This window comes from Cercospora kikuchii, assembly GCF_019650295.1.
Source record: "Cercospora kikuchii DNA, contig_00008, whole genome shotgun sequence".
Classification (NCBI taxonomy): Eukaryota; Fungi; Ascomycota; class Dothideomycetes; order Mycosphaerellales; family Mycosphaerellaceae; genus Cercospora; species Cercospora kikuchii.
Genome location: NW_025408589.1, coordinates 1,935,541 through 1,955,403, shown reverse-complemented (window position 1 = coordinate 1,955,403; position 19,863 = coordinate 1,935,541). Strand labels below are relative to the sequence as shown.

The 19,863-nt window shown below is 53.2% G+C and overlaps 8 protein-coding genes across 8 annotated transcripts; 2 read left to right on the top strand and 6 right to left on the bottom strand.

Moving 5' to 3' along the window:
* Positions 1–30: 30 nt before the first annotated feature.
* CKM354_001195600 (uncharacterized protein) lies at positions 31–2,154 on the bottom strand (the record flags this gene model as incomplete). The annotated part of the gene is made up of 1 exon (XM_044807465.1): positions 31–2,154. The coding sequence occupies one exon, from the start codon at positions 2,152–2,154 to the stop codon at positions 31–33; it is 2,124 nt and encodes a 707-aa protein (XP_044663400.1).
* A 507-nt stretch (positions 2,155–2,661) lies between these two features.
* Positions 2,662–3,938, bottom strand: CKM354_001195500 (uncharacterized protein; the record flags this gene model as incomplete). Its single annotated transcript, XM_044807464.1, has 3 exons — positions 2,662–3,339; positions 3,440–3,748; positions 3,852–3,938. The coding sequence occupies 3 exons, from the start codon at positions 3,936–3,938 to the stop codon at positions 2,662–2,664; spliced, it is 1,074 nt and encodes a 357-aa protein (XP_044663399.1).
* Positions 3,939–5,336: 1,398 nt separating this feature from the next.
* Positions 5,337–8,869, bottom strand: CKM354_001195400 (uncharacterized protein; the record flags this gene model as incomplete). The annotated part of the gene is made up of 7 exons (XM_044807463.1): positions 5,337–5,661; positions 5,720–6,402; positions 6,459–7,489; positions 7,541–7,940; positions 8,006–8,243; positions 8,298–8,563; positions 8,621–8,869. The coding sequence occupies 7 exons, from the start codon at positions 8,867–8,869 to the stop codon at positions 5,337–5,339; spliced, it is 3,192 nt and encodes a 1,063-aa protein (XP_044663398.1).
* Positions 8,870–9,556: 687 nt separating this feature from the next.
* On the bottom strand, positions 9,557–11,939 carry CKM354_001195300 (uncharacterized protein; the record flags this gene model as incomplete). Its single annotated transcript, XM_044807462.1, has 5 exons — positions 9,557–10,968; positions 11,100–11,320; positions 11,453–11,525; positions 11,651–11,872; positions 11,930–11,939. The coding sequence occupies 5 exons, from the start codon at positions 11,937–11,939 to the stop codon at positions 9,557–9,559; spliced, it is 1,938 nt and encodes a 645-aa protein (XP_044663397.1).
* Positions 11,940–12,161: 222 nt separating this feature from the next.
* On the top strand, positions 12,162–13,245 carry CKM354_001195200 (uncharacterized protein; the record flags this gene model as incomplete). Its single annotated transcript, XM_044807461.1, has 2 exons — positions 12,162–12,360; positions 12,551–13,245. The coding sequence occupies 2 exons, from the start codon at positions 12,162–12,164 to the stop codon at positions 13,243–13,245; spliced, it is 894 nt and encodes a 297-aa protein (XP_044663396.1).
* Positions 13,246–15,548: 2,303 nt separating this feature from the next.
* CKM354_001195100 (uncharacterized protein) lies at positions 15,549–16,152 on the bottom strand (the record flags this gene model as incomplete). The annotated part of the gene is made up of 3 exons (XM_044807460.1): positions 15,549–15,781; positions 15,833–16,072; positions 16,125–16,152. The coding sequence occupies 3 exons, from the start codon at positions 16,150–16,152 to the stop codon at positions 15,549–15,551; spliced, it is 501 nt and encodes a 166-aa protein (XP_044663395.1).
* Positions 16,153–16,700: 548 nt separating this feature from the next.
* Positions 16,701–17,534, bottom strand: CKM354_001195000 (uncharacterized protein; the record flags this gene model as incomplete). The annotated part of the gene is made up of 1 exon (XM_044807459.1): positions 16,701–17,534. One exon carries the CDS (start codon positions 17,532–17,534, stop codon positions 16,701–16,703), a length of 834 nt encoding a protein of 277 aa, XP_044663394.1.
* A 521-nt stretch (positions 17,535–18,055) lies between these two features.
* On the top strand, positions 18,056–19,799 carry CKM354_001194900 (uncharacterized protein; the record flags this gene model as incomplete). The annotated part of the gene is made up of 2 exons (XM_044807458.1): positions 18,056–18,181; positions 18,456–19,799. 2 exons carry the CDS (start codon positions 18,056–18,058, stop codon positions 19,797–19,799), a joined length of 1,470 nt encoding a protein of 489 aa, XP_044663393.1.
* Positions 19,800–19,863: the final 64 nt, after the last annotated feature.

Here is a 19,863-nt window from a genome sequence, read left to right as displayed (position 1 = left end):
TCTTTTTCTACAAGCTGTACAGAAAGTCCCTCACATCTTCAACGCCCTCGTCGTCTTATCGTAAAACTCCAACGTCAAAGCAGCCAAGAAGCAAGGAATTTCTTTCCTCCCTTCCACCCAGAACTCAATCATTTCCTTGATCTCGCCCGCGAAGACGCTCTGCGGCCCACCACTGACTTTCATCGTGCCATTTTCGCCATCGAAGACAATACTGTTCTCCACCTCTTCGCCATCGCAGAATTGCGTAGGATACAAGATCGATGTGCACTTCACCCTACCATTCGGCATGAAATCGAGCTTCCAGCCTAATATTGAGCAAACTGCTTCGCGGAACTCTAGAGCCTTGGCAGAGTAGATCTGGCGAAGTCTCATGTCTTTCTTCTCCATCTTCTTCATTTGCGTCTTGGTGTCTTCTAGCTGGAGGCGGATGTTCTCGAGTGAGGAGACTGGCACCACTTTGGTGCCATTTGGTTGTCCTTCTAGCTGTGCCAGCAGTGATGCATTTTCATCACGCAGTGTGTTGATTGTGGACATCTTGATTGCTTCGACCTCTGCTGTTGGGTTGTTGCGGAACTCCAATACGCGAGTCTTGGATGACGCTTTCAACGACTTGACTTGAGAATTGCTGGCCTTGAGCTCGGCTTCAAGTAAGTTGTTGCGCTTTTGCAGCTTCTCCAGCTCTGCTTGTAGCGTGCGGATCTTGCGCTGCAGTTCTCCGAGACGCTCGTCCGAAGCTTCATCTTCTTCTCGCGAGCGCTTCTTAGGCGTTTGTGGCGGTGCTGCAGGCGCTTTCTCCATTTTCGAGATCTCAGTCTGCAGTGTCTGGACTTCTGATCGATATTGATCGAGGGCCTCTTCCAGCTCATGGATACGCTTCGACCGTGCTTCGTCGACCTGTTCCGGGCTGAACTCTGCCTCTTCTGCTTCAAACGTCTTCATCTGTGCTCGCAGGTACTCGACTTCTTTGGTCAACAGAGTCTTCTGTCGTTCCAAACGTGCCTTGGCTTTAGCATCGCCGCTTGTCGCCACGGAACCATTGGCAGCAGTGTTGCGAGCTTCCTCCAGCTCGCTCTGCAGACGTGCTTTCTCGTTCTGCAATGCCTGAATGTTCTCATCCTTGACATTCAGCTCAGGCTGTATCGACCCAAGCTTGTTTAGCAGCTCCAGCCTCTCCAGTCTTTCCTGCAAGAATGCCTTCGCCATTTGCTCAGGTGTCTCGTATCGCAGGTCCTCGCCCTCGGCGGCTTCGGCCTCCAAGTAACTTGTCCAGCTAGACTTTTCGTCCTCGAGAATGCGCTTTTGTAATTGTGCCTCCGCAAGCTCTTTGCGCAAGTCCTCCATCATGCGCACCTTCGCTTCTAATGCACGCTTCTCCTCTTCGACAACCTCAATGCTCTTTGACGTCTTGCGATACTGCTTCAGCTCGGCCAAGTGCTCTCGATTCGTCTGCTCCAGCTTCTTGATATAAGTGACTTGCTCCGTGAGCTCTTTCTTGATTACGGCAAGCGTATCTGAGTCGCCAGTCTGTGCCTTCAACCGCAGCACCTCGTTCTCCAGCTCTCCTACTTCTGTCTCTTTTCCCACAAGCTTCTGTTGGACAGTCTGCAGAGCCGAGACCTTGCTGCTCAAATCCTGCTGTATATCCTCGACTGACGCTGATAGCGTATTGTATTTCTGTTCCAGCTCACTGTACGCATATTGGCTCTGCCTCCCAGCTCCTTCAAGGTCTGCCTTCGCCTCTTCGAGATCGTCGCGTAGGGCCCGATTGTCGTCTTGCAGCCCACGAGCTTTCTTCTCTAGCTGCAATTTCTCGTTCGCATGCCGGTCACGTTCTTCTTGCGTCTCGCGCACCAGCGCCTCAAGCTTCTTTGTCGCGACATTGGCAGCGCTCTCTGCAGCTTGCGCTCGTTTGAAGTCTGCTTCTGCTCGACTCTGCGCCTCACGTAATTGCTGTTGCTGATGTAGATCGTGTAATTCGCGCTCCTGCTTGATTGAGTCCAGCTCATACTGCACAGTCCGCAACTGCGCGCGGAGATCCTCGTTGTTGATGTCCGGTCGCGTCACAGTGGATTGCTTCATGGTCTCGCGTAAAGGATGCCGTTGTTCCTGATCGCCCGAAAGGAAGTCATAGGTGGGCTGGTTCTGCCGCGCCATTTTGGCGGCTGTGAGAATGTCGTGGTGATGTTAGTGTTGAAGCGAGACTTCCTCCGTTGTTTGTTGTCGCAACTTCCGGATTGGGAAAGCAAGGCTGCCAAGACTTCACGCTCGCGCTGTCATGTGAAGCTGATGGCTAACTCGTGCATATATGCTGCAGCGTCAATGTTCAGCTGCCTCGGACTAGAGATATCAATGGAATTAGGAGAGAATCGTAAGGACTATTGCTTTCAGTCATTTCACGAGAGTGCATATCGTGAAAACGATCGAAGTTGGTTTTCGTTCACGTGTGTAAGTGATTGTCAGTTGTCGCCGTGTTCACTCTTCAATGCTTTGCAGAGAACGAAGAATATGTGAGAAATCATTCTGAAGAAACTACATTATATCAGACTGCCTGGGTATCAATTCGTAATCATTACAATAGCCATCACTCCAGTACTCTGCCAATCTCAACTAAGTCTCAATTTGACTCTGAGTGCCTTCATCGTTCTGTTCTGGTGAGGCTCTTCACATGTTCTCCACGACTCGTGCGTTCACTGCGTTCTGAAACCCCTGAGTGTTGCCGGCGAATTCGTTGCTGTTGGCGTGAGTGTTCGTGGTACCGTAGTCTCGATAGCTGCTGGGACCTTCGCCCACCGCATCAGCCTGAGCCAGCTGCGATTGCACAGTCTGGTTCTGAGCTGGCAGGAAGATGACCTTGCTGTTGGCAGTCTTCGCCATCGCCTGCATAGCCTCGAGGTACCGGATTTGCATAGCTGGAGCGCTGGACAAGATGTCGGCAGCTTGACGCATAAGCTTAGCACTCTCGACTTCGGCGCGAGCGCTGATGACCTTGGCTTCACCGGTACGCTTGCTCTGTGCTGCCATGGACAAGCTGTCCTGGAGTTCTTGGCTGAAGATGATGTCCTTGATCAGCATAGACTCGACCTCAGCTCCCCATCCAGTGGCGGTCTCATCGATGATCTCTCGAATGGACTGCGCGATTTCCTCTCGGCGCTCGATGACATCTTGCAGGACTCGGGCACCGAGGACATGGCGGAGGGTGGTTTGCGTTCGCTCGACAAGGGCGGTGCGCAAGTTGGAGATTCCGAAGGCGGCCTTGTGTGGGCTGGTGATTCTGTAGTAGATGACGGAAGTGAGGGTGAGGTTAACGTTGTCCTTGGTCATGCAGACCTGCTTTGGTACCTGCTGGGCATTAGTATCATTGATCAATGATTGGAAGCGGTTGTTTGAGCCAGCAAATTGACTGCGCTGGCCACAAACAAAGTGTCGAGACGAGACGTACCTCCACGATTTGTATCTTGACATCCACCTGGATCAAGCTCTCCGACAATGGGTTGATCTTGACAAGACCTGGATCCACTGCTCTTGCGAATCGACCGAATTTGGTGACCAAGCCAACGTTTCCTTGCGCGACTGGCTTGTATGGGTTGGGGCACACTATGCAGCATGGGATGGCACCGAGTGTACCAACGAGGGAACCAAGTGTGTTGACCATGCTGCCGTACCAGCCGTGTTGCGAAGCATCCTCAGTATCTGGCTTGATGACTTGGGCGTACGAAGGCTGTAGGTCCTCACGTCGAGGTGGCTGAACCTGCCCAGAGTGTTAGTGTCTACGAATCCAATCGCAATGTGGTATGCCGCTGTCGCATGGAGCGAATAGATCGCAATGTTTCTTGCGCAAACATATGACTTACCTTGACAAGCGGATCTGGGGCCTGGCGAGAGCTGCCGTGGCTGCCGTTGATAGGCGCCTTGCTGTTGATGTCCGAATCGCCGTTCATGTTGACGGTTGTTGTTGCTGTGTAGTCACTGAAGCTATTGGATAGCAAGTAGTGTATCCCGGGATATTCCTTGCTAATTCAAGCTCGTTTTGCGACCAGAAATATGTAGCTCGATTGAAGTGAACTAGCACAGAAAGTGGACGCGTCACAGTGTTATATAGACGGCGTCAGGACGGCAAGAGAAAGAACACAAGACCTTGGGACAACCGCAGCTGCTTCATCGCCTCTTCCTTCGCTCACATGTCCGACTGACGCTAAGCCTATTCGGAAGCTCATTCACCAGCTAAGCTTTTGGCATCCTAGCGCCATGACGGCCACGATGCGGAGCTAGAGTGCACCACCCACGGAGATGCATCCACCACACCACTCACGCCGAACCTCTGCATCCATTGACTGACTTGGCGGCATGCAATGAAATCACCCTCGTCTTGTGCGGCAGCAGCGACTACCAGCACCTCGCCAAGTACAAATTTCGAACGTTGTTATGCTGCTATGCGGCGCAGAGAAGACTGGAATGCAGCCTGGCGCAGCACAGCAACCAACTCAATTGCAAGCGCCGGACGCGATACTGACAACTCACGTCTTTCTATTCGTATCTGCAGATGTGCGCTCGAACTCTGAGAGACATTCTACCGCGGAACTGCTGCAGGCAGACAAAGCGCAGTCATGAGATCTCCCTTTGAACGGATATCGGCAGGTTCGTACATCTTCTCGGCCCGGTTGGCGCCCAGGATCACGAACTGGCATCGAGATGACACACTTTTGCTCGTCACGCCTCAGGCATCGAAATCCTTCGACCTTCACTCCATCTGTTCCACGGCGCGACTGTGCCGATTGCGAGGCGCAGCTGATCCTGCAGACATCACACGTGCGCTCTTCTGCAAGGCTCATCGTGAAGCTTTTCGCTTCCGCATCGAACAACCATTCGTTGTCGCCACGCGGAGCTATTTGCAGCCACAGTTCACGGGTGAGGCACTTCAGCCATTCGCTCGTTCAAAGATACACCAGTGCCGAGAGGCCGTTCAGTGGTCACGATCTACAGATACCTCCCTCGCTACGCCTTCTACGTGTCTTCTAGCGTATGTTGTAGCATGAAGATCCCGGCTTCGTGGCGTCGCATTGCGCTGGTCAAATGTCAATTCACATGTGAGGCCTACCGTGCAGAACCGCCTTGCTGCAGCGCCTTGACGTGGTTTGGGTCGAATGACGACCATGACCACGACCCTGGAGGTTTGCAAATCTTCACATGTGAGCTGCACAACACCGGGGCGTTTTTAAGGGCGGCCATCATCGAGTCGCATTCGGCGCCGATCAGAGGATTGGAAAAAGGTGCTCAAATTATGTGCTCTCTATGCCCATGACTGTACATGACTTTTTCGTAAGGCACGCCCCTTGGCGTTATTGCTTGCTCACCCTCTCATCCCCAGAGATATCACCCTCGGCCTTCTCTGGATCAGACTCGTCCTCATCGAAAGTGTCGTTTCGCAGACGAGCCTGCTTCTGCGCCACCCTTCGGAAGTACACACGCTTAGCAAACTTCCACAACTCGATGCCAAGGAAGAAAAGCAATGCCGAAATGAACACAACTCCCCACTCCCAGGTAATGCCAACATGCTTGAACACCACAGTGTTGATCACTGGAATGTACAGCGTTGGGAAGATCGTAACAAAGCCGATCAAAATAGCCCAGAACAGGAACTTGTTGCGTCGGACATCATACCACCTGTTCGTTCAAGTCAGCAAATGTTTCCAAAGCCCACCTGTCAACTGTGCAAACATACCATTGTGTGAAGTACTTCTTACTCCCAGGCTGCATCCTAAAGAAACTGCGTCGCATATCGACCAGTTCCCATGCCAAAAACAGCGCAAACCAAGTCAAACACGCAAAACACGTAGCTCGTCCACGATAAACAGTGTCGCATCGCTCCGAGTACGCATCATTGCAGTTCTCGCCAAGGTCGCCGTCGCCGAAGCCGAAAACAACCAAGCTGAAAGCTCCAAGACACAGAGTGGCGACCCAGAGTCCATAAACCAGCATATCGACCATAATTTCAAGCGTGAAAACTCCACGCTTGAGCGACTGTGGCGGACGTCTCATAATTCCAGGAACAGCGCGCTCGAATCCCAGACCCATGTCGGGCATACCGGAAGTGATCATGATGACCCAGATGATTTCGACTGGTGCCAATGGGAAGACAGATAGCCCACGGGAATCCTTGAAAGCTAGACCAATGAGAAGGGTACAAGCTTGAGCGATGTTCTCTGCTAAAAGATGGAGGATGAACTTTTGAATGTTATCGAACATTCTTCGGCCCTCTTCGACGGCGTTGACGATGGAAGCGAAATTGTCGTCGGTGAGAACGATGTCGGATGCATCTTTGGCGACGTCGGAACCTGCTTGGCCCATGGCGATTCCGACGTCTGCGCGTTTGAGAGAGGGGGAGTCGTTGACGCCGTCACCGGTCTGGGCATAGTTGTTAGTAAGATTGGATGAGCTATCCATTGATCACGTAGACTCACCATAGCAGCGAACTTCTTTCGCCTGTGTAGAGCTTCAATCATGCGGACCTTCGTGCTTGGCGCACATCTAGCCACAACCAGAGGCAGCTGCGGCAGTGCATCAATCTCTTCCTCAGACATCTTGTCAAACGCGCTTGCAGTCATGACAAGAGACTGAGCCACATCCTTCGGTAGATTATCCATGCGTTTCTTCGACGGCAGGATTCCCACCTCGATGGCAATAGCTCTCGCCGTCTCGGGATGATCTCCAGTCAACATGTGCACCTCAATACCAGCTCCCCGACACTCTCGCACAGCACCTGCGGATTCCGCTCGAGGAGGGTCGTAAATCCCAACAAGACCGCGGAAAGTAAGTCCAATCTCGATTTTGTTCCGATCAATCTCCTGATCATAATCCAAGTGCTCGGGAGCATCTCGGCTGGCAAGAGCCAGCACTCGCAATCCATACGTAGCGAACTCTTCCATCTTGTCCAGAACACCTTGACGATGTTCGTCAGTCATTTCAGTAGCGTCACCGTCGTTCGTCTGATGAAAATGCGAGCAGTGCTGCAAGATCCTTTCCACAGCACCTTTAGTGAAGACGTGCTTTTTCTGTGTCTTATTATTCTCGAGAATGACAGACATCTTCTTGACATCCGAGTCGAATGGGAACTCTAGCAAAGACTTCCACTGAGCAGAATCACCCGTGGTCATCTTAGTCCTGTTCCAGCCGAAACGCGAAGCGAATACGTTGATAGCGATTTCCGTAGGATCTCCTCTCGCGTGCCACTTATCGTCATCTTTGCTCTTGGTAACGTGCGACAAGTTCGCCAAAGCAGCAACATCGAGGAATCTTTCGAGATGAGGGGACTTGTTGACCAGTTCGGAGGGTTCTGAAGTGCTCTTTTCCGGGTCAGAGCCGTCGCTGGAGTCAGCGAGTGTTACTTTTCCGACTTCGGGATTGAATGGTTCGCCGGATTCTTCGACGGAGTAGACACCAGAGGCGGGAATGTAGACTTTTTTGGTGATCATTTTGCCTTGGGTGAGAGTTCCTGTAGCTGTGTCAGTGGCGTTGCTACATTTTGATTGCAGTGCTAACATACCAGTTTTGTCAGAGCAAATATCAGTAACGGCACCAAGCGCCTCCAGAGACTTGAGATTGCGAACAATGACATGTCTCTCGACCATGCGTTTAGTTCCGGCAGCCATTGTAATCGTCAAGACCACAACAAGCGAGGCTGGAATCATACTCAGGCCAGTGGCGACAGCGTAGATAATGACCTCTTGCTCGCTAGAGAAGTCGTTGGCTGCAAGGACGATGATTGCACATACAACGGCAATCCAAAACAGGAGAACCGCAAGACGTGACAATTTCTTCTGGAGAGGAGTTCCTACATTGACTCCGAGGAAGCGGCCAATGGCGTCGGTCGTAGTCAAACTCCAAGCTTGAGCATATCTATGCGGCCCAGCTTTGCCTTTATCATTTCGCTTGACGGGTCGGACCTGTGACGATATCAGTACGCGAGTCCAATACAAGGTATATCCTGCAGAAGACAATTTGTTCGCACCTTGCTGTTCGTTGCTCGGAGGGCAGCAGCGATGGAGCCGATCTCAGTGTGCAATCCAGTAGCGAAAACAACACCGCGGGCGCGTCCTTTAGTGACCGTGGATGAGCTGTAAGCGATATTGAGTCGGTCGCCAGGCCCAGTCTCATCGTCGAAGACCTGAGCAGGTTCCTTGTGAACAGGAAGCGATTCTCCGGTAAGCAGAGCCTCGTCAGTCTCAAAGTTGACGGCTTCAATGAGCCTAGCAGAATGTCAGTTCACTCTCCTGCTTCGACCGAAGGCGTGCATCGCAAACCTGATATCTGCAGGGACCGTATCTCCAGTTTTCAACTCTACCATGTCTCCAGGTACAATCTCGATAGTGGGAACCGTGATATTGTCGCTGTCGCGAATAGCACTGGCTGTTGGGGAGCTCAAGCTCTTCAAAGAAGCCATGGTCTTCTCCGCGTTGAATTCCTGCCAGAACCCAACAACAATGTTCAGAATGATCACAGCTGCAACGACACCACCTTCGATGTAGCTGCCGATACCGAAACTGACAGCCATTGCCAGGATGAGCACCTGCACAACAGTGGATCAGCTGTCTCACCGCGCATATTGAAAAGGTGACACTCATACTAGAGTCATCGCATTCGCGACCTGCCGAATAAGAATCTTGCCTGGCTGTACACCAGGCCCATCGCCGAGATCATTGTTGCCATATGTTTCTTGTCGTTGCTTCGCCTCCGAAGCTGAAAGTCCTGTGTCTTGGTGTGCGCCGAGCTCCTCGACTACAGCATCAAATGTGAGAGCATGAGCCGGCCTGGACAATGGCTTATTGCCCTGGGCCGGAAGCATGTCCTCATTCTGGGATTTGTCTTGTCCCATCGTGATCGACACTTGGAATGGAGCTGAGAAGATTGCCAATGGGCGAACTTACGCCGACTACAGGAGACCTACCTTTTGTACCATAGAGCGCCGCAAGAGGCAAACAAAAGTTTTTCCTACCCGACTTGGCTGGTGAAAGCCATTGAGTTGAAGGGTCTTGGCTAAACCAATGATTGTCAGCTGGAATGACACTGGTGCGTCATTGGCTGCAGTTTAGGCTTGGCAATTGCCTATGCCCCATAATCATATCGGTGTATGTCCCCACACATGAGCGTACCTCGCGGCGGTAAGAATGACTACATAGCCCTATCAGTGACTGATTTGTTGAAGAACGACATGCTTGAAAAGTGCTGCAAGGCGCCAATGTTTGTCGCACGCAATGCGCAAGCTTAGCCGATCTCCCGTGTTTGCCAATGTTCGGGTCCAGTGTTGTTGGAATGCTTCGAGCACGTGTCTTGGCTAGGTTGCTGAAATGCTTGACAAGCGGTCACCAACGGCTGATCGTTGAGGTGTCGTGTTGCGCGTTCTGCTCTCGCTTGTGCCGCTGTCTCCAGTCCGTGCTTTTCATAGATAAAGGCTGCAGATTACTGATCCCATCCACATGAAGGCTCAGAAGAAGTGAGGGTTTGCTCTTCTGCAAGAGTGTTGGACACTGACCGATGACGTTTGACGTCTCCCGCGCGTTGCTCAGGGAGCTCGATCGACTCGCAATGCCAACCCGCGGAGCCTAGAGAGAGCTGCTGCAACCTCGAACCGACGAACAGCCACTTGGTCGCCACCAACGAGCGCGGCTGACATTGGCGTGTCGATACCGGTTCTCGTTTCAAGTCTGTCGAGCAGAGCTGCTACGGTCAGCGCCTCACCCTTGGTCAGTTGTGCGCTTTGCTGCAGGATGGTGGCAACCAGCCGCGACTGCCCAATCTCGACAATTTGGTCTAGGCCACTCAGATCGATTCCGTTTTCAGCGCGAGAAGGATCGTCTACAGCATCCTTGCTCTGTGAGTTTATGGTGATGAACCTTTTGCGGGAGGCGTAGGGAGAGCGCAGGCCTTCAAGATCGATGCGGAGAGCACGCTTGGGAATGGACCCGTAAGTAGTGTCTTCAGTCACGGCAGTGGGGTATTCGCGGAGCACGTCCTGTACTTGGACATTGATGCAGGATGGCAGATATGCATCCATCGCAATGACATTGTCTGCCACTGACAGCCAGTCTCCCAGCCCGCCTATCACAATGATTGTCGATACGCCGTACTGATCATACAAGGCTCGTGCCTTGCTGATCAATGGTGTTATCGGTTCGTTGCGAATGAGAGACTCCATCCTGCGGTCGCGCACAAGAAGATTCGTTGCAGAAGAATCTTCATCAATAAGCAGAGCCTTGCAACCTGCTTCAAGTGCTTCCTGAATATTCGCTGCCATTGAGGTGGAGCCCGAGGCGTCCTCACTGGCAAATGCTCTCGTATCCTTGCCGCCTGGCAGCTGCGAAATGTAAGGGCTGATATCTGTCTTGCAGACTGACCTGCCGTCTTCAGCCCTGATCTTGACGCTGCACTCATCTGTGACTACAGTCTCGCGTCCATCGCCTGGAACGTGATTGTAGATGCCTAACTCGATCGCCTCAAGCAATGTTGACTTGCCATGGAAGCCTCCACCAGTCAAAAGCGTTATTCCTCGAGGGACGCCCATGCCGTGATACACAGTACCATCGCAGGCTGTGAGAGTAGTTTCGAGCTCCTTGGGAGACTTGAACGGCACCACAGAAGCACCTTTCATGGGTGTCTGTGCGGCCCCGGACGAACGTGGAAGGATAGCGCCGTTGGCGATGAACGACACGAGGCCACGATTCCGAAGCTGGAGCCGAAGTGATTGTTGGACCTCAGCAGAGAGGATATGCTGTGCCAACTTCTTTGCGTCCAAGCTCGCCAGCAACAGCGATTGCTTTACAACGTCCACAAGGTTGACACCGAGTATCTGCCACGCTTGCTGGCCTAGGACGGTTCTGCCAGCTGCTGGTAAAGACACTGTGAACCGAAGCTCAATGGACTCATTACCGTTGATAATTGCTGATGTTCGAGGCAGGATCTCTTGTCCAGGCATACCTGCACGAGAGGATCAGCCCATTTTTGGCGACACGCCAGTGCATTCTACCTGTGACTGCAGCGAGGCCAATGACCACAACATTCCTGGAGTCGAGGATTTCCAAGAGCAGGATGTAGGGATTTCAACGTACATATCGAGAATGCTCCGCCCTTAGGCCCGGACCAGCCTCCGCTTGAGCCTTTCGCATTGTCGTTGAGATGCCGATTTTGGATGATCGTGCCAGCGACTCTTGACACGAAATCGCAGAGGGCGATGCGTCGTACGTCGGACTCTAGATAGTTGCTTGGAAAACCTGTCGTCGGCCACGGCACAATCGATTTTACGCGTGAGGGAGAAGCATAGGCGTCGCCTCTACACGCACACGATTAGTGAACGTGTCGTGAAGGTCCTACTGCGCGTGCATCGTGGAAATACGATACGTGGAAGCTGCAAGTCTCCGCAAAAGAGACGAAACTTAACGGCAAGTGAGTTCGCTGCACTTACTGTATGTGATCAAAGCTCAAGACAAATCCAGGATCGTGATGCTGGTACTTGCCATACAGCCGCTTGTAAGCTCCTGAAATGCGCCGTCATATCAGCGGGAGCAAGCACGGAATTTCTTGGAACCGGAGAGGTGGGTGAGCCACTTTTGGCCAGGTGGTGGAGCGCAAATGGGAGATCCGCAGATAAAGGTGAGCGTACCGTACTGTTGAGAGTCGATGCTTCGCAAATCGTTTTGCAGCTGCTGCCAGTCTTTCAACACACCGCTGCCAGCACTCTTGTCGTCGAGCGCCTGGGATGAATGCTGAGTCGGGCGATTGTCGTAACCTTGATTCTCGTTTCGACTACCACCGCCGCGTCCGCGCCCTCCGCCGTAGAGCGCGCGGTAGTAGGCGCCACGGCCGCCGCCGCCTCTGCCCCGTCCTGCACACGGCGCCGAATGTCAGCGGCGGATACATGCATTGCCGATCTGCCTCTTACCTGATGACATGTCCGAATGGAGGGGCTCCGCACAGTGGTGCCGTCAGCGGACGATAAATTGTGCTTGGGCGAGGCAGGGATCCCGCGCTAGGAGGGCCTAATGCCGGTTCGGAGAGGGCCACGATCGACGAGCCGCAGCCGCAGCATCGCATCTGGCGTGTTTTGCAAATCTGGCCGGTGGTGCGCAATAACGAAGCCAATCAGTGCACAATCTGATTCGATCCCCCGAAGCATGGCAAGCGAGTTAGCGTACAATGCACCTGGAACCGCGGCGTATCCTGCGCTGAGCGCGGATCCCTACGCCGCCCTCGATGGCTCTGCGGGCGTCACGCAAGGACAAACGAACAGCGCACAAGCTTTTAGCCCCGGAAACGTGAGCCAGTATCAGGGAGCAGCATCTGGCGGATCGGGTGGGAGCATGCAGCAGAATGGTGAGTCCCGCATGCGCTGCCAGTCACCGTCTGCCTCGTGGCCGCCTCGTTTGCTGCACCTCCACGCGCTGTCTGTGAAGCCGACGCCCTCTCACTACGGCGGCAGCGACCGCGCAGCAGGCGCGCGCGAGCAGAGCGCAAGCCGTAGACCACTGTGAGCACATGCTAACCCGCCGGCGATGATGTGCAGGGTCTTCCTTCCAATTCACTTCTGCGCCACCAGCGCCTTATTCGCGAAGCCTCGCCCAACAGCAGGCCTTCCAACAGCAGCAATCCCTGAGACACAGCGCATCTCCCCAGCCGCCCAATGCGAATAGCCCCGTCCACCACCCAACGCCGCGAACCTATCCGATGGCCGCACCTCCTCTGCCAAACACTCCAAACAGCGCCAACAACAGCAATGCCGCGCCCTCGCCCATCTCCCCACAGTCGCCCGGCGCGAAGAGTCGCGAGCAGCAGCGAATAGACATCCTCTTCGACATCAACGTAGAACTATTACAAGAGGTCAACAAGCTGCAAAATGAAGGAAAGGGTGGTGCTATCAGCCCACAACAGGTCCAGCAGGCGCGAGAACAGGGCAAACCAGACACAATGGCCTCAGAAGAATACATCCAATGTCTGCGCCGAGTGCAAGCCAATCTGGCATACCTCATGCCCAAGGCGCAATCCGACCCAGCCCAACAAGCAAAAGCCCCTCCGGGCCCAGCGCATATGACTGCGCCTCCTCACATGCCGCAGCTGGAAGACAAATACAAAACCCTGCGAGAGCTATTCCCGGGATGGCAGGGTCTGGACAACCGCTCAGCAGGGCCAACAGCTTCCTCGCCTCGACCAAATACACAAAATGGGATGACAGCACCATCTGGAGGGACGCCAACGGCGTGAAAACAAAAAGTGCAACGAATACGCCGCCGACGCGATTTCTTCTTCACGGACGACAACGACGAAAAGCATAGAGCAAGCGACAAAAATGTAATGCATATGGAGTGGGTATCTGTTTTCTTCAAGGTGTCTCGCGATGGGTCTTGGAGTAACAGAGGAGGGGCAGGCCGGAGGGAGGGATCTCGTCTCTTTCATATCGAATTCGAAAGCGTGTATAGTACAATTTTGGGCTTTTAGGCCTCGAATGAGATGCAGCGTTGTGCTGCAGATTTTCAGACTTCACTTCAGCTTCGGGCCCACTTTTCCTTCCAAGCTTGGCACTGCAGGGGCCTTCACTTTTGCTCTACGCATGGAAGGTACCAATCGCTCCTCTGGACTCAATGGCATGAGTCTGTGCCTGAGCTACATTGGGTGGCAGAGAGGGCTGTCGATTTCCGGAACAAAAGGTAGCTGCCGCTGTGCCTCTCAGCAAAGTTGGGTGGAATCTTTTTGGCGGTATCCAACCTCGTCGTCTTGGAAGCTGCTCGCTATTCAGAGAGGAATCGATCTACCAATCTGTCTCTCAGCAACTTCTGAGCCACCTCTTTGGCTGTAGCCGACCTCGTAAGCTCGGAAGCCTTTCTTTCTCCAGAGATAAGTGGACCTGCAGCTATGTCTCTCCACGTCGCTCAAGGCACTTTCTTAGCGGTAGCCCACCTTGTTAGCTCGGAAGCGTCTACTTCATCAGAGAGACTTGAACGTGCGGTCGTGTCTCTTGAGAACGTTCGAAGCAAACTTCCTAGCCGTATCGAACCTCTTGAGTTCGGATGCCTCCAGTTTTCCAGAGACAGTTGTACCTCCAGGCGTCTCTCTCAGCAAGGTCTTAGGAGTCTCTTCAGCCATATTCGACCTCGTGAACTCGGAAGTCTCTATTCTTTTAGAGCGAATTGGACCTACTGCCACGTCTCTCAACGATGTTCGAGGCACATCTTTGCCCGTGGCCACCTGAGTGGGCTTGGAAGACTTTGGCTTTCCAGAAACAGCTGTACCTGCTTCCATATCTCTGATCAAGGTTTGATCTCTCTTCTCAGTCATATCGAACCTCGTGAGCGCGGAATTCCCTATTTGCCCAGAGCGCGTTCCTGCAGTCAGATCTCTCGAAATCACTCGAGGCACTTTTCTCGCCGTACCCAAGCTTGTGAGCTGAGAAGCCTCCATATTTTCAGAGAAAGGTGAGTTTGTTGGGAATCAATTGCGGATAGTGCAAAGCACTCGGCAGGAATTGGGGATTATTCCACTGAGACACGGCGCCAGAAATTTGCCCCAAGGCTACATTAAGATGCAGCGACCTCCCTCGATTTCCAGAGAGAGCTGCATCGGCAGCGATGCCTCTCGAGAAAAGTCTGGAAGCACCCTTTGACCGTAGCCAAGCTCGTGGGCCCGGAAGCTTTTGTTTTATCAGAGAAAAGCATGCTTGCTGGCGATCAATTGATGATAATCCAGAGCACTTGATGGAAACCGGCGATCGCTCTGCTGGAATACAGCGCCAGCAATTTGTCTCAACGCTATACCAATATGCAGAGACATCACTCTCTATTCGGAGAGAGCGTCCCTGCAGCCATGTCTCTCGAGAAAAGGTCTGAAGCACTTTCTGGCTATAGCCAACCTCGTGAGCTGGCAACCGTCTGATTTATCAGAGAACGGTGTGCTTTTTGGTGATAACTCGAGGTTATTTCGGTGCTCTCGCTGAAAAGTAGTGATCGCTCTTCTGGTATACGATGCTGTGGATTTCTATTAGCGGTATACCAAGGAGCAGAGTCGTTCGTCGTTATTCAGAGAGAGCTATATCTCCAGCTATATCTCTCGGCCAGGTTTGAAGCAAAGTTTTGGCGGTAGCCAACCCCGTGAGCTCAGGAACCCACGTGTGGCCAGAGAAAGGCGTGTTTTCTGGAGATCGTTTTCGGACATAGCCTGTGCGACCGCTTGATTTTGAGGTGGAATTCTTGTACAAGCCTTGACTCCACGGCACCGCAAGATTTTCTGGGAGACGGATAGCGACATGGGGCTGCTTTGTGAGGCATGGGAGACGTGAAGCACCAGAAAAATTTGGTCAATTTCAACTGAACTCTGCTTCAATTCTCACTTTTTACCAGTTCCTGCCTGGTTGGGTATCTTCATTCCAATGCTTTCAACGTGATCGCGCGCGCGTAAGTGAATGATTTTGTGCCCTTAATTTGGGCTATGCCTTCCTGAAAAACTCCCAACTGAACCCTTTCGCCTGCCGCTTGCCGCTTGCCGCTCGCCATGTGAGGATGAAAAGGCGATACTTACTTGAAAAACTTGACGTCGAACTCCACCTCGGCCTCCTGAATGATCTTGCCAAGGCGCTCTGAGTAGTACTCATTGACGGACTTCTCTGGGTTCGCCATGTTCTCGTCGCGGGCCAGCTGTGCCAATTTGGCAAGACCCACGCGGACGGCTTCCTCAGCCTCGTCACCCCAGTTGCTGTACTCGAAGCAGCCCTCACTCTCGGCAGTGAGTTGCTTCTCGAGGCGTTCGCCTACTTCAGTCAGTATCATTCGCCGCAATACATTACTGCGGGCGCACCCACCAAAGCTGTCGACCGAAGTCAGGAGGGTGCTCTGCGACAGGCCACTTGCAAGGCGAGCGTGAATGTGGTGGGCGTGCAGCTCATTGAGTGGGCGGACGTCGCCGGCGACAGTGTTTGCGCGAGTGACTGGGTGACCGTCTGGAAGATTGATTGGGGCCGAAGCCACAGAGGCGGTGTCGCTGAATGCGATAGACTTGCTTGTTGGCATTGTGGATGGGCTGCGCTTCTTGTCGCCGCTGGCTACATGTAATGTCAGCAAGCGCGCGAAGTAGTGCGACTTTGTCATGCTTACAGGTAGTCGAGGCGGTGTCGTTGGTCATGTTGGTGGTGTTGTGTTGTGTTTGTGGTAGGATGTTTGGGGGTTAGGTGGGCAAGTGCGAGGCGGAAGGGGATAAAGTAGTTGATTGCGAAGTGAGCTTTGTCGCTGCCTTGTGACCTTCAACGGCGCGGGTGAAGTTCGCGAGCGCGCTACTGCAGCAGGTGATGTGAAGTTTGCAAGTGTTTGTGCAGTGGGCAAGAACGTTGCCGCTGCTGCAGTTGCCAGGACTTCACGACTTCACCTTTCACCTCATCCTTCACATGCCGAACACTAAAACGCGCCAGTCATCAGGGGGCCTCCGCAAGCAGCACGAGCACCAAGTTCTATATTCTCAGGAGCCCCTGGAGTTGAGCCCACAAGACTCATCCCATATGCTCGACTCGATACAGTGATTGCTTCTCCCGAGTCCACAACACGTGAAACAATCACAGTGTCTGTGAATGGTGCATGGTGCATAATGGAGCGCATGCACTTGCTTGAAACAAATCTTGCCCGTGCATCTTGCGCGGTAAGGATGCCCCATTGCTCAACGTTCGAGAGAATCCCTCTTCAAGCTTCGACCATGGCAGGATGGCGCACACGATGCTGTATTTCCGAAGACGGCGTTCGAAACACGGATGTGGAAGATGGCAAGTCATGCAGCACAATGGCCGTTGGGGGAGCCCGGGCAGTTGTTGTAGTGTCATTGGAGGTCGAAGATGTGCTGATGACCGGTCTCATCCAACGCTGTTTCAACCATGGCAACAGATTGTAGTATCCACCTGCGGCGAAGATTCCAACCCACAAGGCCAATTCTACACCATATATGACAAGACCCAGGATGTCCAGATGTTGCTCAAAAGCAACGGAGACGATGGATACCAAGTCTCCTGCCGCATCGAGACCGACAAAGAGGAAAGAGATGCCACGAACTGTCCGATGCACGTAGATGTCCCAGTAATGCCTCAAGACTCCAAGAGCCAGAAGTAGCGCAGCGAATACGGCCATCAATGTCAGCGGCCACTCCAATCCTCTTGCTTCGGCATGTCGCATGGCGAAGACGAGCCCGACCTCGATGCCACCCATCAGTGCCGCAACTGGCACAACTACGCTTGCCGCCTTCCACAAAGACCACTTGTGCTCATAGTAGTAGCACTGAATCCAAGTCAGCAGGCTGAGCAAACTTAAGATCTGGGGCTGTATCTGCAGCGGTATGCTGAGATCTCGTGCAACGTTGTACACTCCCAGCGGCACCCCTGCCCATGCCCACAGCATCATCATCGAGGGCTGAAGACCGATGGCACTGTGACGGCGATAATTGAGCCAGATTTGAGGCAGCAGCTGTATGGACCAAAAGACTGCACCCAGCGTGCCGAATACGTCTGCAACCACAGCGTTGTCCATGATGGTGAGATCTGAAGTCACGCCGGGCCTCAGGCAGGTCGGGGATATTGAGAAACTAGCTTCTCAGGGGTTCTTGCTTGTCCGAGCATATCCTAGTCGTGGTGGAGAATTTCTCCTTGACCGTGAGAGGGAAGCAAATTGCCTCGCAAGTGTAGCAAACTAGTTCAGGACATCGAAATACAAGACATGAAGCAATCTCATCTCAAGGACACATATGCTGACTGCATTTTCACGTGCAAGATGTCCTCTGCTTGTGAAGCGATGTCGCATCGGAGTGAATTGCATGAGCAGTCATTCCTTCCTAGTGGTTCACTTTATTAGCGGCGCGCACGGACTTCAACAGCCGAGCCGCAAGCTTGGCCGCTCTTGACCTTCCACAATTACAACTTACTTGTCTTGTGCGGACTGCCGATATATATGCATTTGTGTCGGTGATATATCAACCCAACATCCAGCCATATCCGTAACGGTCACGATCACCGCTTCTCCCCCTCGGCTACGCTTTCTGGACACCTCTCAAAATGGCCGACACCGCAACGAAAGCTGCCCCGGCAGCCGTTACAAAGCCTGAGCGACCTGACGAGGAAACTTTCAAGAAGAACCTCGCGCAAGCCGAGAAGGAACTCAAGGCCGAGGAAGAGCGCTTGGTAAGTGGAGCATACAGACATGACAATTCGGGCAGTTACATAGAAATGGCCTTGCGCCATGCACCGAGCCGTGCTCAATGCAGCAGACCGCTTGTCGGTCGCAGAAACAACAGCGGGTGGTCGTGCGGGCGGTCGTGCGGGCTGCCATTTCGTGACAGCGTGCACGGTTGCGACGCAGGATGTGCAATACCACTTGTCCAAATCGCTCCAGGACTGCGCGAATAGCATAGCGCATTCGATAAGCATTGCAAATAGTTGCTGACCATCACTATAGCGCCAAATCAAGGCCAAACTTGACAATGCGAAGCCAAACAATAAGGACTCTCCCGCTGGAAAGCGACAGGCTGAGCTTCGCGCCGAGTTGAAGGGCATACGCGATACGCAACAGAATAGCAAGACTGGTCGCACTTCGATCATGGACAACATCAAGCGCCTCGATAACACGATGAAGGCCAGGATACAAGAGCTGAAGGACAAGCGTAGCAAGACGAAGTTCTCTAGTGCGGAACAGGTTCAGCAGGAGATCGATCGTCTTCGCGCGCAGGTCGACTCTGGTACCATGAAGCTTGTAGATGAAAAGAAGGCACTTGACGAGATCCGCGTCTTGACTGCGGCCAAGAAGGGATTCGCCGAACACGACCAGATCCAGAAGGACATTGACAACGTCAAGGCTGAAATTGCTACGCTCAAGAAGCAGCTTGACGACCCAGAATCTCGCGCTTTGTCAGAACGCTACACTCAGATAACTGCTGAGCTGGACAAGATCAAGGCCGAGCAAGACGAGGCATTCAAGAACTTGAACGCGCTGCGGGATGAAAGGACCAAGATTCACGAACAACAGCAAAAGAAGTACGCTGCTGTCAAGGAGATCAAGGACGCTTACTATACCCAGCGCCGTGCCGCTGTTGAGTACGAACGTGAAGCGAAGCGCATCCGCGAGGAGAAGCGACGAGCAGAGAATGATGCATATCACCGAGGCAGGCGGCAAGAGGCGGCCAAATCCAAGCTTGAGGAGGCCAGCGCACCCGCCTACGATGAGGAAATCCGCATTACTCGCTCATTGCTCGCTCGTTTCGGATCAGCTGTTGACTCTCAGCAAGCCACCGGCCCTGGTCAATTCGCAGCCACCGATTTCCGCAAGGTCGACGACTCTGGAATCAAGGGCACTGCGCTGAAGAAGAAGGGCGAGGAAGAGGAGAACTACTTCATCGGCGGCGGTGGCAAGAAGAAGAAGGGCAGAAAGGGCAGCTCCCAGCCAAACGGCGCTAGCTCTCCAGCGCCTGAGACCAGCAAGTTCAACCTCGACCTCGGAACCATCTCCGCGCTTGCCCAAATCAATGTCGATCCTCCTATGTCTCAGGCCGATGTCCCCGCTGTTGTCGAGAAGCTCAAGGAGAAGCTTGAATTCTGGAAGAGCGACCAGGACCGCAAGACCAAGGAGAACATCGCGAACGCCCAGAAGGAAATCGACCGACTCGAAGCCGAGGCCGCTGAGCACAACTCCAAGCCTGCTGAAAAGCAAGTCAACGGCTCTGCATCTGCTGGTGCGCAGGATCCAACCGCCGAAGTCACCGACGGCATCAAGAACGCTTCCATCGAGGAGAAGACAACCGCATAGTATGTTGGTCAGCAGCAGCAACTCATTTTAACGGCAGCGAAAAGTGAGCGTTTTGGTTGCATCT